This window comes from Castor canadensis, chromosome 7 (genome assembly GCF_047511655.1).
Source record: "Castor canadensis chromosome 7, mCasCan1.hap1v2, whole genome shotgun sequence".
NCBI lineage: Eukaryota > Metazoa > Chordata > Mammalia > Rodentia > Castoridae > Castor > Castor canadensis.
The window spans coordinates 76,860,517-76,877,187 of NC_133392.1; the positions used below are offsets into that span (position 1 = coordinate 76,860,517).

At 47.8% G+C, this 16,671-nt stretch overlaps 1 protein-coding gene across 8 annotated transcripts in view; it reads right to left on the reverse strand.

The window, feature by feature from the left end:
* Positions 1–16,671, reverse strand: part of Arhgap22 (Rho GTPase activating protein 22) — a 186,524-nt gene that overhangs the window by 84,391 nt on the left and 85,462 nt on the right. For 6 of the 8 annotated variants that reach the window (XR_012449783.1, XM_074079372.1, XM_074079376.1 and 3 more), the window contains one exon: positions 14,720–14,807. Coding sequence is in view for 7 of the 8 variants with exons in the window: in XM_074079372.1 (XP_073935473.1) it covers positions 14,720–14,807 (88 nt within the window). In the remaining variant the exon portion in view is untranslated. Of the gene's footprint in view, positions 1–10,652; positions 12,327–13,284; positions 13,435–14,719; positions 14,808–16,671 lie in introns of those variants that run through there. The other 2 variants (XM_074079381.1, XM_074079380.1) reach the window with 2 other exon arrangements.

Sequence of the window (16,671 nt, forward strand, 5' to 3'; positions counted from 1 at the left end):
GCAAGCAGCTCATGGGAACCAGATGGCTCCCCTCAAGTGATGACAGTGATATCATCTTCTCCAGAACCCCTCTGGGAACCCTTGGACTGGGATAATAGTCAACCAGAACACACCTGTGACTGGGACTATTTAACTATGCAGACCTTTGTCCCCTGCCCCCAGTTCTTTTGTGTACTTATGTCTGTACCCGGAAGATGGCTGAAGATGAGCTGAGTGCTTACTCTGCCCCTTCCCGTGTAATAAACCTCCTTTCTCTGTCTTCATCATGCCTCTTTGTTTGGTGTTTAGGGGCGAGGGGCTGGACCTGGCATATGGAATCTCAGGATTTTGGGCTTTGGGCGCAAAACTCTGATTTCATTAAGAGTGTTTGGAGGTGAGGCCATTGGGAAGTAGTTAAAATTAGACGGAGCCGTGAGTGCAGTGCCCCCAGCATGGCATGAGTGGTGTTATAAGGAGAGGAAGAGAGATGGAGCTTGCTCTGTCTTGCCACGTGATACCCCTGCCATGTTATGGTTGCAGCAAGAAGGGGCCAAGCAGATGCTGGTGCACTCATGGACTGCAGCCTCCAGAAGCATGAGCCAAATCAGCCTCTAGTCTTTATAAGTTACCAGGTCTCGGGCCCTTTGTGATAACAACGGAAAACAGACTAAGACAGGGAGTTCTCATGTTTACTGAGCACCTGCTATGTGCCAGGCACTGCTATATCTGAGGACTTTCAAAAGTTATTATTGTCACTATCTAATGAGGCTCCAGGAGATGAGGTCACCTTCCAAGGCAGTGCACACAGCCAGGAAGCAGAGGGTACTGCCCAGATCTCTTGGACTACATTTCTTCTTACTTGACCATGGGACACCTGGAACAACAGACGTCCCCAGAATGGTGCTGCAGGCTGAGAATGACACAGCATGACAGAGGTGTTGGGCAGGGGCCCACTAGGGGTGGAAAGCAGGAAGAGGAGCCAGGTCCTCTGGGTTTCAGCCCCTGATAGTGTGGTCCAGATTCCCAAGGTCAACCTAGGTGGGCCCTAGCACAAAGGGCAGTTGTCATGGGCAGGGCTGTTCTCAACTCCACCGCGGTATCTGGGGTTGCTACAACAAACTCCATAAAAAAGAAACTTTCTCAGAGCTCTGGAGGCTAGAAATCTGTAGTCACGCTGTCAGCAGGGCCATGCTTTCCTTGAAGTCTCTGGGGTCGGGGTCGGGGGAGGGGGGCATCTTTCCTTGCCTTTCCCAACTTCTGGTGGCTCCTGGCAGCCCTTAGCATTCCTTGGCTCAGAGACCCCACCTCTGTGCGTCTGTGTCCTCTGCCCTCTCATGAGGACTCCATTTTAGTGAGTTGTATCTGCAAACACTGCCTCCAAATAAGACCACATTGATAGGTGCTGGTGGACATGAATTCTGGGAGGACACTAGCTCAAATGACAACCTCCCTTCCAAATGGTCCCCTTGTTCCCAAGTCAGCAAGAAAGCATGGAGGAAGGCTGTTTTCACAGCCCAGAAAGTTCTCTGGCTGCAGAATATCCTGAGCTGAGCTGCTCTTTTTCTGGAACTATAGCCTCTGTTTCTGACATTCTGATATTCCAGAATAATGTGTGTGTGTGTGTGTGTGTGTGTGTGTTTTAAATGCTGGATCACTAGTATTTAAAATGCTGAATTAGTTATATATATATATATATATATATATATATATATATATATATATATATATATATATATTTAAAATCAGAAACGTTTATGCCAGGGGATACACTGGGCAGAAGTTTGGTTTAAGTAAAGGAAGGCTTCTTAGGACAGTGGTTTCCTGCTCCTCCATAATCCTGAGGGAGGGCAAAGGTTTGGGTCTGGTTGGAGTGTGTTCCCCAGGGTCCATGTGCTGGAAGGTCAGAATTCAGTGTGGGGTGGGGGTGGGACCTTTAAGAGGTGGGGTAATTGGATAGCTAGTCATGAGGGCCCTGTTCTTAGCAGGAATTAATGTAGTTTCCCTGGGCCCTAGTGAGCTCCTTTGGGAGTGAGTTAACATAAAAGAGGAAGTTGGTCCCTGAATCTTGCTGGTTTCTTACCTTGCCATGTGATTTTTCCCCTTCATATATGATCCTGACATGATGCCATCAGCTATGCTGTGACATCACCAAGGAGGACTTCAACAGACTCCAAACAAATGGTGCTGCCCAGTCTTGGATTTAAGCCTCCAAAACTGTGAGCTAAACAAAGCTCTTTTCTTTATAAAGTACTCAGCCCCAGATATTCGTTATAGCAACAGAAAACAGAGACTGATACTGGGAAAAAGAGAACCGAGGTGCCTCCATCTTAACACAGATCTTTATTCTGGTCTAAAGACTTTTCAAAGCAGTGGCCTAAGAACTGCCTCAGGTGTCCCATTGGGATCAAAACCCACTCACAATACTGAACAAGAGGAAGAGGCTGAAGAGGCATCAAAACTCTTTCTTTGAAATGAAAAATAAAGTCAATTTAAAAATGCAGCTCAGGGTCAATAAAAAGGAGAGTTCTGTCGTTGCTATTTTTTTAAGTAGCCTTCACAGTAACAAAGAAGCAATGGGATTTTATTTTAGTTGTTATCATTGTATTTTGGGGGTGATGTTGGGTTTGAACTTAGGGCCTTGCGCTTACTAGGCGAGTACTCTACCACTCGAGCTATGCCATAAAGATCCTTGCTGCTGTAGCTATTTCTCAGATCAGCTCTCTAATTTTTTGACTGGGTCTGGCCTAGGACCTCGATTCTACCTATGCTTCCTGCATAGCTGGGATTACAGTCTTGTACCACCTTGCCCAGCTTGTTTAGATGGGGGTCTAGCTAACTTTTTGCCTCAGCTAGCTTTGAACAGTACCTTCCCAGTCTCTGCCTTCTGATTACCTCATTTCATCTGCTAGTTATTTTTATTAGAAGGGTAATATTTTCCTGTTTTTTCTTTTGTTTTTAGAACGGTAATATTTTTAATGTTTATATTTCATAGGTTTATGTATTCACTTAATGTTCTAATATTTATACATTTAAAAAAAATTGAAATGAGTAACATTTCAAATTTCAGCCTTTGCTCTAGCAACTGCAATTACCCAAGCTGCACTATTTAGCCATTCATAAGTGGTTACCGATTAGTAATTAGTAATTTATAGTGATTTAGCGACAGCTAACTGTGCACCAGGCACGTGTGCTTAACGCTCCACACAGAATTGCTTTTCTTGTGGCCATTTTACAGATGAGGAGCCTGAAATTTAGGAGGTTGTGTGTCTCACTTGGACAACAGACTTGGGCAGAGACTGAGCGAGGGCTGACACTCAGACAGTGACTGGGCTTCTTGCCGTTAACCATGACCCAACATGACAAATAACTGGAGAGGTCAAATGAGTCAGCCGTGCACCAACCACCATTTGTGTCCATCTTCACTTCCAAACTTTTGAGGGACTTATTTTGGGATTCAGAGACTCAACCCAAACCCCTATAGAGATCAGGCAGGTAAAGGGAATTGATAAGAGCAGGATGGAAAGGGGAGGGGGCAATAGGGAGTGATGGGGATTCTGGCCAACTAGGGAGATTGCAGGTTCTAGCTAAAGGACGCATGTTATTTTGTTCCTGCCAGTTGTTTATATGGAGAAAGCAGACCCTATAGAAATCTATTTTTTTAGTGGGCAAAATTCCTTGTTTTAAAAAATAAGGCAAACAAAACGTGCCTGCAGTCCTGAGTCAGCCATGGCCATGAGCCCTGAGAACAAGGCTCAGTTTCTTGCCACTGTTTCTCTCCCTGCCAGTGATTTCAGCACTCTCCCTCTTTAGAGGAAGGCTCCTCCACTGGTTCTATTCATCAGGCATTGTTTAAAGGTGTCAGGCACTAGGCTCAGGTTGCATGAACACGAGCCTTTCCCACTGGAGCTCAGCGGCCAGGGCTGGAGAGCCGAGAGGGTGTTTTGCTCAGAGCATTGCTCCTGAAACTTTCTGTGTAAAACATCGCCTGGCACATATCACCATAACACTGGTTCTGTGTAGCTGGTCCAGGCGGGTCCAGCTCCTGGAGAGGCTGATGCTGCCACTCCCTGGACCTCGTGGGAGGAGGAAGGACCTGGACCAAACAGCAGCCTGTCCTTAGGTTCCTGAGCCCACCTCTCCTGGGCTCCTCAGTACTTGGACTTGGTTCCCCAGGGGTGACCTGGGTCATTCAACCCCCACCTACTAAATCCCTGGCAGCATTCCTTCCCACATCCTAATTTATCTAGGGATTTAGTCAAACTGATATCATTCATAAAGAATTTTATCTCCATCTTTGTTCTGTGCTGGCACCGACCATGCCTCTTCCCCCATACCATCCCTCCCTGTCCAGCACGCAAGCTCCACCTGAGGGGCTTCGCCACGCCCCTCCTATTTCAGAGCTGTGATGCCCAGCACTGGCTGGCAGGGGCTTCCGTGGGCTACTGCTGAGAGTGAGAACCTGGAGAGGGGCTCACCTGGGAAGGAACTTGAACTCTGTCCATGCTGGTCAAGTGACACTGGATGAAGCACCTCTCTGAGCCTCAGTTTACACATGAATAGAACCCAGATGCAATGCCCACTCACTGCAGTGCCATCCACACAGGGCACATGAGCCTACGCTGGTCACTACTTCCACTTTCTTCTCTAAGTTGATGCTCACCTGATCACTTGTGTCCTGATGAAAATGTGAATTAAGGAACTCACCTCCATGGCTGCCAGGGTAAGACAGAGGACCAGAAGGAATTAGCAAGGGGTCTCTCATTCCGTCAGTCAGCAAACAAGTACCCAGACCTGGTCTGGGTGGGGGAGGGTGCAGGGCCAAGCATGAGAAGGGGCCAGCCAGGAGAAGACTCACCCAGATGTCTGCAAAGTGGAGAAACGCAGTATGTTTGCCAAATATTCAAAGAACTTGCTCAATGAGTTTTCAGGTGAGATCCTCTCAAAAACAACGAACAGGTGCCACAGAGTGTCAAAAAGTGACAAAATTCAGAAGTACCGAGATGAGCGACTGGACCCATGGCTTTAAACATGCAGGCATTTTATCTGGAAAGGCTTCTGAAGGCGGTAGAAAACACATTGGCATATTATTTGAAAAGGCTATTGTAATAGCCTCTTTAAAAAAGCCAGGTGGCTCTTTCTCAATTACAAGAAACCTTGCTGTAATCATTGCTAAGCTTTATTGAGCACTTAACACAGGTGGGGTGTTATCCTGAGCTATAGGTCACAACTCCAGCCCTTTTTGTTCTGGTTATTTTGGAGCTAGGGTCTTGCTTTTTGCTTAGGCTGGCCTTGACCACAGTCATCCTATTTTAGGCTTCCTGCCACAGCTTGGACAACAGGCACATGCCACCATACCAGCTTTTTTCTGTTGAGATGGAGGTCTCACAAACTTTTGCCTGGGCTGGCCTGGAACTATAATCTTTCTTATCTCAGTCTCTTACAGCTTGAGATGACAGGCATATACCACTGCTCCCAGCTATTGGTTAAGATGGGGTCTCACTAACTTTTTGCCTGGGGAAAAGAATTAACACTATCCTGCCAATCTCAGCCTCCCTCATAGCTAGGATTACAGGTGTGAGTCACTGGTGACTAGCACAGAATGGTCACAGTTAGAAGTATGATTTATTTTGAAATAGTTCTAGATTCACAGGCAGCTGCAAAGCAGACTCCAGCAATCTCTGTGTACCATTCTCTTGGCCTCCCAGAAGGGTAATGGAATGTCCTATGTAGCCACAGTGCAATAGTGAAACCAGGAAACTGACCTTGGTATATCCTCAGTGCTGATGCAGACTCACTGACTTTGTGTGTGCATGCGTGTTCATGTGTGTGTGTGTGTAAATTGTGTGTAGCTCTATGCAACTTCATCATGTGTGTGGCTTCGTGTAACCACCACACAGTTTGACACTTAACTGCACCATCACCCTACGGTTCCCTCTGTGGTCTTTAAATAGTTGCATCCAGCCCCTCACACCCACCCCTAGCCTGAAGTGTAGATATTTTCATTATCTTCTTCATACTTGTGAAGAAACTGAAGCACAGACAGGTCAACAACTTATTCAAGCAGACAGCCAGGAGGTGCTGGGCCTGGCTTTGTGCCCTTTATCACTACAAGGCTTATGGGGGACTTACTGGAGGAGATGGACATGGAGTCTGGAAAAGCTCCCTGGAGTAATGGATCATTGAACTTGACTTGAAGGTCAAGCACATCACTTATATGTGGGAAGGGTTAGAACACAGACCCCACTGGGTCATAGCAGAGGGCTGGAACCAGTTGATCTCAGCTGCCCTGCACTAGACTAGTCTGGCTATCTGGGCCTCGTGGTGGTTCTGTCATCTTATCTACCATCAGCCTCTCTCCTGAATGTCCTTGCTTAGTTGCCCGGCAAGCTGGCAGACACCTATTCTCCACTAGCTATGTTCAGCCTTGGGTCCCTCACTGGATCTGGCCATCGGACCACCTCTCTACCCTCCTGGCCCTGTTGGCATGCCTCGTTTGCTGCTCCTTAGGGCTGGTCCCTGTCACCCTACACCCAATCCCACCTTTTCATCATTGTGACATTAGGACCACACCTTTCTCTGATGTAGGACACGCAGTGACTCCTCATTGCCCTTGATTGTCCAAATGCCTGACCCTGACATAAGAGGCTTTTGGTGATCTGACTCCAGCTGACCCTTGCAGCTAATCCAGCTACAGTCCCCTTCCATCTGACACTCCAGCACCGAAGGACTCAGCATAAGCTAGGCTGTGTGTGCCTCTCTTCTGAGCTCCTCATCCAGGCCAGGCACCAGGTTGAAGTTGCAGATACACAAGCGTAGAGTTCAGATCCATGCACCTAGCCTACCACAAGGCAGGACTTGTTCTGGAGTCCCCAAAGGCCATGGAAGCGCCCTCTTATGCAGATTAGGCTGTAGGGTCAGGGAGTCAGGCAGAGGTCACAATGCTGATGAGAGGCTAGAGTACCTCACTGGAGTGAAGTCTGCATTGTACCATCGGAAGCCAGGTTGGCTCATGGTGGAACATTAAAGGTTTATTCTCTTTTCTTTTTCTAACTATCATATTTTTTAGGTATTATTTTAAAATACACTTTAAATGGACACTTAGCAATTGTATATATCTGTGGGTGAGGACAGGGTGACTTTTCAGGGTCACATGAAGGTAACTGGCATATCCATCACCTCAGACTTGTATCTCTTGTTTGGGTTCGGAACATTCAAAACCTCTCCATTAGCTGTTTGAAATATCCAATTAATTGGGTCCAATCATATTTACCCTAGAAGTAATTCCAGGCCAACTACACCCCTGTGCCACTAACCATCCTCTCTCTGCTCCCTCCTCCACATCCTTCCCAGCCTCTGATAATCATGATTCTATTCTCTGGTTCTTTGACATCTACTTTTTAGCTTCCACAGAGGTGAGAACATGTGATACTTGTCTTCTGTGCCTGAGTTATTTCACTTAACATCCTGATCTCCACTTCCATCCATGTTGTTACAAATGACAGGATTCCACTCTTTCATAGAAGATGCTTTCTAATTAGCCTCAGACAGGAGAAATGGCTGCAGTTTAATCACCTGATGTGGACCATGACTTTGATCTGCAAAGGTGAAGGTGAAAGTTCTAAAGTACCACCCTCCCCACTCTGTAGGGGGTACTCCAGGTAAAGACTCTTCTGCGGTATTGGACTAGGATTTGATGGGAGTGGAAACTCTGGGAGCCATCTCTGTAACTCCTGCAGATAAGTGAGTCATTGGTCCAAGATTTTGCTTGAAGAGAGCACAGAGGGGCAATGTGAATCTAGGTCTGTCTGATTCCACAACCTGGTCTTCAGGCCTCCAGTTGTTCTTTCTTCTTTTATCCCTCTCTCCCTCTGCTTCCTTCCTTCCCTCTAGAGTTGAGGGCTCTCTTTGAGCTCTGGTCTATGCCAGGTGGAGCCCTGTGCTCCTCCTTATTGGGTCCCAAGTCATCCAACATGGCACCTCCAGACAAGTGACTGCTCACCACTTGACTATGGCTACTGAGAGGGAGCAACTGAATTGTTCCTTTACATTCATTTATAGTTATATTCAAAACCCAACATTCAATCCAGTTGTTGAAACCCTCTAGGGACTCTGGGAATAACTTGGATATGTGAGTTTAGTTTCTTAACCACATATTTTATGAAATCTAAATATAGAGCAAGTACTCCCAATGGAAGTTTAGTGTCTGAAATGAGAAGTGCTGTTAAGTGTAAAATGCTCACTGATTTTAGAATAATATTTTTAAAAAGAATTAAAATGTCCTGCTGTGGGCTGGTATTTTGTCAGTCAGTACTCAAGGCCTACACACTCGCTAGGCAGGCAGTCTTCCACTTGAGCCCCTCTACCAACCCTGGGGTGGGGAGTAGAACTCAGTGGTAGAGGGTCTGCTTAGCATGTTGAAGACTCTGGGTTCAATCTTCCCAAATTTCACCAATGTTTTGCGAACTATTACACTATTGAAATATTTTGATTACATATTGAACTGTTAAGCTTTGGGATCTAGTGGGTTACATAAAATGTGTTATTAAAATTTCACCTGTTTTAATTTCTTCTTTTGTTAACTCAGACTACTAGCTAGAAAATTAGAGTGTTTGCATTCTGATTCTGTTGAAGAATGTAGCTCTAGACTTCGACTTTGGCCAAAGGAATCAGCCGTAGACTTGTCTAAAAGGCATCTCTTTTCAGGGACACCAGGGGGACTTTCTAATCCTTGATCCTGTGTTCAGTTGAGAGAAGTGAGTTTAAGAAAGAAAGAGGAGGCAGGAGGATCTCAAATTCCTATAGTGAGACCCTATCTCAAAAAAAAAAAAAAAGAAAAAAAGTGGAGGCAGCCAGACTGCAAGGCGGGAAATGTAAGCAGTCACTCTTGAACTTGCTGATTTTCCCATTCTGGATGGTGGGAGTTGCTAGAGAAGTCAACTAATTTCACTTCTAGTCATTACCCATCGTCTGGTGCTCTGCAGGCAAACTCCGCGGGGCCACCCAGGGTCAGGCTGATGCAGACTGGCTGGTACCAGGTGCCAAGATAGGCCTGTATCAGCCTCCCTTCTGCTCAGGGGGTTGCTAATGTGATCAAGGATGCTGTGGGCATGTTGGGAGCTTGGTATCAGTCTCCTTTTACAGAGAAATCCGTGCGCTGGCTCCCTTTCAAGGTCAGGCCTCAGCGATAACAGGCAGCAGCCCTCCTGTCTGCTCTAAACTGCCGGCAGGGTAAGGACAGGCAACTGCAAGTTCAATGCCGGGGGTGGGGGGGTGGCGACTGTCAGGGGGATTTAGTCTCCCCAGCTCAGGGCACAGCCCCCAGCTCTGCTCCTGGGCCCCTGAGCAGCCCCACTGCCTAGTCCTTCCAACCTGAGCTCCCTAGTTTCCTATTGATACCCTGTGGCCATGTCGACTTGTGGGTAACTTCCCCTTGGCTGGAGTTAGCCAGAGCTAACTTCTGTTACTATCCTTGGGAGACAACTTCTCAGCAATGGAGAAGACACGAGAGTTCAGCCCAAAAGATTTAGGGGTCAGGTCTGAATCCCTTCCGCACCACAAGAGGGATATTACAAAGAATCATGATGCTTTATTGGTTACAATCTGAAACTATCTCCAGGGACTGGCATGCCTCATGGTCTTAGCAACTCTTTTTGCCCAAAGCAGCCATCTTTACTCGTTGGTGGCTCTTTGCAGGTTTAGAGAAAGGTTTAAACTTGACTTGGGACCAGCTGCCCATATTGCCAAGGAAGCTTGAGTCTGGGAGGTCTGCAGGATCAAGTCTGCAACGGGCTGGGAGGAGTAAGAACCGCCGGGATGAGAGAAGGGTCCCAGGTGGGCAGAACACACAGCCACTTTGTGGGGCCTGCCTCCTTCAGACCTGACCCAGGGAGCCAGTCTCAGAGCTCTGCTGAGGTGCTGGGCCCTGGGGTTAGAACTGGTTCAAGCTGTGGTGCCACCAGTCACAGAAAACTTGGCTGGTCAGGTGGCAGGTGCTTCATCTATTACATGGGTCAATAAAGCTTAGTCCTAAGAGTGCAGTGGGGGAAAACATGCCTGTGCTCATCCTCCATCCCTAGAAAGAACTCCATAAATGTTCAGACCTCTGTCACCTCAGGAACTCAGCAGCTGTCACATTCACTAGGAAGAAATCATGTTAATTCCATCTCTGCCCTATTCTCCCAGGCCACTATTAGAAAGGAGTGAGGGCTTCACTGGTGGCTGGGCTTACGAGGGGCCAGGAAAAGGATGACGGTATGTTCGTGGTCCTTGGTGTCACCATTACCTTCACCTGCAGCTCCCCTGTCTTGCTTGACCACTGAGGGTCAGGACTTTGGTGCCTGGGGCCAGCTTTCTTTGTGGTACCATATGGCTTCTGCCCTGGTACGTGTTACCTTTCTGGGGCATTGCCAGGGGTCAGTGTGGTCAGTGTGAGTGAATGACTCTGTCCCTTTCCCCTCCCCATCACAGATATCTGGAAGAAAGGGAGGGGATGGACTTGGGACAAGAAGAGGAGCCGCTGGACTTAGGGTCTTGTAACGCTGCCCTTCCATGCGTTGCCCGGGGGCTGGGTGTGCTGTTCTCAGACACTTTGGAGTCAGAGATGCAGCCTGGCAGAGCTGGAGGTGGCAGGAGGCCCCACCTGTCAGTCCTTCCATTAGATGGCACTCTCAGTATAATCTTTCATCGTTTTTATTTTTATCTGGAAAAACTGTCACTTTTTACAGGGTTGAAGAACACAAATAGAGCTATGACTTAACATTTATGCAGACGATTTGATGCACGGTCATGTTGAGTTCTACCACATTTCCAAGAGTTGCCCAGTTTGCCTCCTCTTGGGGGATGGAGTTCTAAGTAGGGACCTGTTGACCTCTGCCTGCCTGAGTGCCACATCAATGAGAGCCATCACATCTTTCCCTCTTCTTCCTGCCCTGCCATGAATTCCCAGGCCCTGGGCCAGGACCCTAGGCTTTGCTGCTAGGTTTCTTCCCACTCCTTTTGTTGACAGCAAAACGGTGTTTCAAGAAGATCTTGGTCCTTGCATTCCTGCATCCAAGAACCCAAGCAGAATGCATGGGTGTAAATGGGGCTTATTAAAAGGTAGGAAATACAAAGGGATCATGATGGGTGCAGGTGGAATCTGCCAGCAAATAGAGCTTGCTTTTCTTTTTCAGGTGCTTTTAAAATGTACACTAACCTGTGGGGAGGGCAGACCCAGAAAATTCCCACCCAATAATGAACAAGTTTGTAGGGGTATGGGCCATCGCCAGGCAACCTTCATGAACCCCAAACTTTTCCTACTTCTAGCTCCCTCGCTTTTAGTTCTCTATGCCCAGTGCCCACCATTCAGGCACCCTCAGAACTGTGGAAGAAGTACTGCAGGTTCCCAGGCTGTACTGACTACCCCCACCCAGCCTGTAGTTCTTGTTCAGTGCAGGGAGACACAAGCATGGTCCCTTGCCACACTTTCTACTCCTGCACCCAGGTAATCAGCCTCAACCTAGCAACTAAGCTGTTTTCCTTGTCTTGAGCTCAGGAAGAAAATGTTTCCTGACTCCTTAAGGGCAGGCCCTGTACCTTGTTCCCCTCAGGGCCCCTTGAGCTGGCTCCAGGGACACTGGGGCTTACCAGGTTGGATGTGAGCTTCCTGCAACTTTTGTATGGTTTACTCTAGGTTTTTTTTTTTTTTTTCCTTTTCTTTTTTTTTTTTGACAGGTCTCTCATTATGTACCCAGATTGGCCTCAAACTCTACATCCTCCCATCTTAGCCCCAACAAGGCTCCTCCTGACAGAGGTTAGGAACCTTGGTCACAGACAGCCCCTGAGCCTGAGGTCAGGCTGACCTGAGGGTCCTGGCTCTCCGACTTGCCTGATGTTTAACCTCAGGAGGTTCACCTAACCTCTCTGGGATGCTATCCTTCATGGGTTGTGAAATTTGAGGAGCTTTGCCACCTACAGACAGAACCAGGCCTTAGCCATGGGCTCAGCCTCCAGGGTTCCATAGGACCAGGCTGATAAGAAGCCTCCAGAATCCAGAAGCCCTGGGAGGGGGAGAAAAGGAGTCACTCTAGGCCCCTACGGCACTGGCATTGTGTCTTCTCTGCAGATGGATGTATAGCACTCTGTGGAGGCTGCTGGGTCCCTCACCACTCATCACCAGTTCTGCTTCCCAGAGCAGCCTCAGCAGCTCTGCCCCAAGGCCTCAGGAGTGATGGTGGTACACAGGCAGGAGCGTAGAGATGAGAGGCTCTGGGAACTGCATAAATATGGCACTTGACTAGGCCACTGATGCTTGAGAGAAGGGGTTCCAGGAGCTTTCCTTCCTGTGACCAGGTCCCTCGACCTCCAAGCTGAGGTAGGAAAGATGCAAGAGTCAGTCTGTACATGGCCCCACAGGCCCAGGTGCCTGAGTTCCAGGGCAGCCTGAGTGTGTGGCGTGGGAAGCCAGATGGCCTGGTTGGAACCTATTGTGATTTGAATGTCTCCACCAAATCTCAGGTAGAAATTTAATCCGCACTGTGAGGTATTACAAGGGGGAGGCTCCATGTGTGATGGGCCATGGAAGGCCGTGCCCTCACAAGAGGGTCACTCATGGGTTATCTTGAGAGTGGGTCTGTTACAAAACCAGTTTGGCTGTGTCTCTTATATACATCCCTTAGGCCATGTGAGGTCTTGCATTGCTTTGGGACTCTGGGGAGTCCCCACCAGCAAGAAGGTCCTCATCAGATACAATACCCTCCTCCCTGCCCCCAACCTCAGACCTTCTGGCCTCTAGAATTGTGAGCTGAATAACCTTTATTCTTTATAAATCACCCAGTCTGTGGAATTCATTTATAGCAGTAGAAAGGGACGAAGACAAAGCCCCACTACTGTCCAGCTGTGTCGTGGGATAGTTGTTTATTCTTGCTATTCCCCAGTGTCTGTAAAACAGGGATAAAAACCATCTCCTACCTTAGAGGGGCCTTGTGAGTATTGTGATAGGCAGAATAATGCCCCACAAAGATGTCTACATCCTACTCCCTGGAACCTTATGAATTTGTTACCTTAAATGACAAAAGTGTCACCCTGCCCCTAAAGAAATCCTTGTAAACAGCTCTGACCAGATAATGAACTTGCACACAGGTGATGTCCCCGGACCTGTCTTTGGGGCACAAGCTCAGTGCCTTTCTGCCTTTATGGCGAGAGTGGGTTGAGCCCCACGTTCCAGCTTTAACCTTGCTTCACGACTCCTAGGGCAGGGACTGCATTCCAGGCCTTGCTTCCACATGCCCAGCTCCCCACTCCCCAAATAGCAACAGGGTAGCCCACCTTGCTGGCCTTCATTTCTTCTTCTTCATTGCAGAAACCTGTCTCACGGTCCACCAAGCCTCTGTTTTCTAATTTCTACCCCAAAACTCTGTTTGCTCTTGCAACGTGCAGTTTCAGTACCAGGGTTCTTGTAGTGGGTGAAAGGAACGTCTAGGAAAATCACAGGTGGGTGCATTTTGCACACAGGCATGCAGTTGGGAAGTGTGCTTTTGTACTTCAACTTAGTCTGTGTCCCAGAATTCCCAGTATAGCTAGGGGAAGGGTAGACTCACCCTTGCCCCAGGCTTAAATTTGCTCACTCTTGTTCCCAGTGGGCTGCAGCTTTGCTGGCCTGAGCCTAAAGCTGACCCACCCATTGGGGGACAGCCAATAGCCAGGTCATTTCATCAGCATGATTGTGGTAGTCAAGCCTCTCTGTGACTGTTACTGACTGGCAACCCCCCAGTGAGGCCCTCACACATTCATGCTTCCCGGAGGAAGTGCCCTGCTCAGATAACCCCACAATCACTCTTCCTATCATGCTGTGCCTCTTCCCTCAGGCATCTGTGACTGTCACTGAAGGCCTCTTCTGTCTGCAGGCAGTGTGGCCCATGCTCTGGGCAGGCAAGAAATGACAGGGTTCACAACACAGGGCATAGTGCTCAATGGCGGGCTGGTGGGAGTTGGTAGGTGTGCCCCAGTCTTGCAGTCCTTGAGTGAGACACCTCGGAGGCCTGCTCTGCCCCACCTCAGATGCCCCATTGAAACTGAGTGGGTGCTCACCACAGCAACCAGCTCGCCAGCACACCCTGATGACCCCTTCCCTTCTCTAGCTCCTTCTCTGCGTCCCCAGGCTGTCAGAGGTTCAGATCCTTGCCTCAGGCTCTGCCTCTGGAAAAGGCTACCCTGCCTCATCCAGAACAGGCCCAGTTGTAAACAGACAGCCTCATCTGCCAGATGCTTTTACTTAGTTCAATAACTACCTCATTGCGAAACTTGGAACTTAAAAAAAATGTTTTGTAACTGCCAACAGGATAGCAGATATTTGGGCTAAATTATTTCCCTTCTATCACATCCTAATTCTGTTCTGAGATTCAGGATGAGCCTTCTATTTTAGCCTTCTGAGTCTGTGTTAGCCTTCAATTTTGGACTTATTTCTAGGCACTATGTGACCTTGGCCCTAAAATGCCCCACTGACTGTTTTATTTGCTTGTGTTTATCATGGATTTATAAATTCATAATACTTCTTGTACCCAAGAGCTAATTATCCAGATAACGGATTAGATTTTCTAATTCCTTCCCCAAATCTTTCTAGATTTGGCCATTTCCCAGTTGTGCTTGGGGACAGTGCTGGCTCTTTTGCAAGGAGGAGTCCTGTGGACGGAGAGGGTAAGACGACATCCCCATTAGGGTGACCAGGGGCCCCTCAACGGAGCTGAACAATGCTCAGGCCTACCTGGACTGATCTCAAAGAGGTGCTTCCCTAGGTCCTCAGGGCCAGGAAGAAGTTCAGTCACCTGGGTCCCTTGTAGAGAAATAAATCCCTAAAATGGAGACAAACACAAACAGGAAACATGAGATGGCTAGGAAAAGGCTCCTGTTGTCAGGGTCCCTGGAGAGAGGAGGGTAGGGACAGGGGTAAGGGTGTGTGTGGGTAGGGATCTGTGGGTGGAGGGTGGGTTGGCTAGCCATCCAGGCCCTGGCAGGGCAGGCTAGGTGCTAGAGACGAGCATGTGCCTCCTGTCCACAACAGGAGACCAGCACAGGGGAAGCCTCCCCACAGGGCCCCCAGGTGTGGGGGGGGCACCATCACCCACACATATGATTGGAGTGGCCTTGCCCACAGGTGGGGCTAGGACAGCCCAGCATAAAGCAAGAAAAAGCAAGTCTGGGGTGGGGAGGAAGGCCACCCACCCCCACTACTTCCCACTGCAGGGTGCCTGTTGCAGTCTTTCTGGGCCAGTAGAGTTCTAGGTGCGGAGTTCAGGAAGAGGAAGGCCTGCATCCTGGGGCAAGGCCCCTGAGGTGACAGAGGGAGACACATCACAGATCAGTGTGGGTCCAGTTCTGTATGTTCTGGCAGGGCAAGGTTTCCCTTCTTGTCTTGGTTTTTATTTATGTAGCTAATTAAGAAAAATCTTTTCAGTGCTCATGATGTGATGATTGTGCATGCTAGGGAAGCGGTGTGCCACTGAGTTACACACCAGCCTCAGGTTTTACCTCTTTACCAATAAAATGGGTGTGATTACAATGCACCAGTCCAGATGAGAGACCACAGCCCTCTCTCAGTATCCATGGAGGCCTGGCTCCAGGATCCCTGAAGGTACCTGGATCCAATGATGCTCAAGTCCCTACATTCTCCTGCATGCCTTAAACCATCTATGACTTATAGTACCTAATGAATGGAGATGCTAGGTAAGTCATTGTTACAACAAAAGAACACAATCCAGTTAATAAATGGGCAAATGAATTGAACAGACAGTTCTCAAAAGAAGTACACGTGGCCCACAAATACATGAAAAAGGTTCAATAGCCTTAGCCATAAAGGAAATACAAATCAAAACGACACTGAGGGTCCATCTTACCCCAGCCAGAATGGCTATCATCAGGAAAATAAATAACAATAAATGCTGGCAAGGTGTGTGTGTGGGGGCGGGGGAGGAGGCCCTTACATACCGTTAGTGGGAATGTAAACGAGTGCAACCACCATGGAAATTAGTATGAAAGTTTCATCAAAAAACTAAAATGGAACTACTGCAAGATCCTGCTATACCACTCATATATCTAAAGGAACATTAGTCAACATACAGTCAAGATACATGTACACCTATGTTTATGGCAGCACTATAACCAAAATATAGAGTCAGCCTGGGTGCCCATCAACTGATGAGGGGGTAAAGAAAATGTGGTATATATACACAATGGAGTGTTAATCAGTCATAAAGAAGAATGAAATTATGTCATTTGCAGGAAAAGGCATGGAACTGGAGGTTATCAGGTTAAGTGAGATAAGCCAAGCTCAGAAAGACAAATATTGCAAGTTTTCTCAAATATATAGAATCTAGAATTAAAAAATAATAATACGGCAGGAGACTGTTTGGGGGAACAAAACAGGGGGGAAGAAGAGGGTGATGGAGGCTGACTATGATCAAACACATTATATATATGTAAAAAACCAGCATAATGCAGTGCCCTAAAAAGGTTGAAAGGGGGGGAGAAAGAGCAATAGAGGGGTGACTTTGATCAAAGCACATTACATGCATATATGTAAATATCACAATGAAACCTCTTTGTACACTTAATTTACACTTTAAAAAATCTAGCATAAGAAAAGTGGGGCGTAGAGCCAGCTAGGCTGGAAGTGAGTCCCTGCCCTATGCATCTGGGTTGTGTGACTTAGGTAAGCCA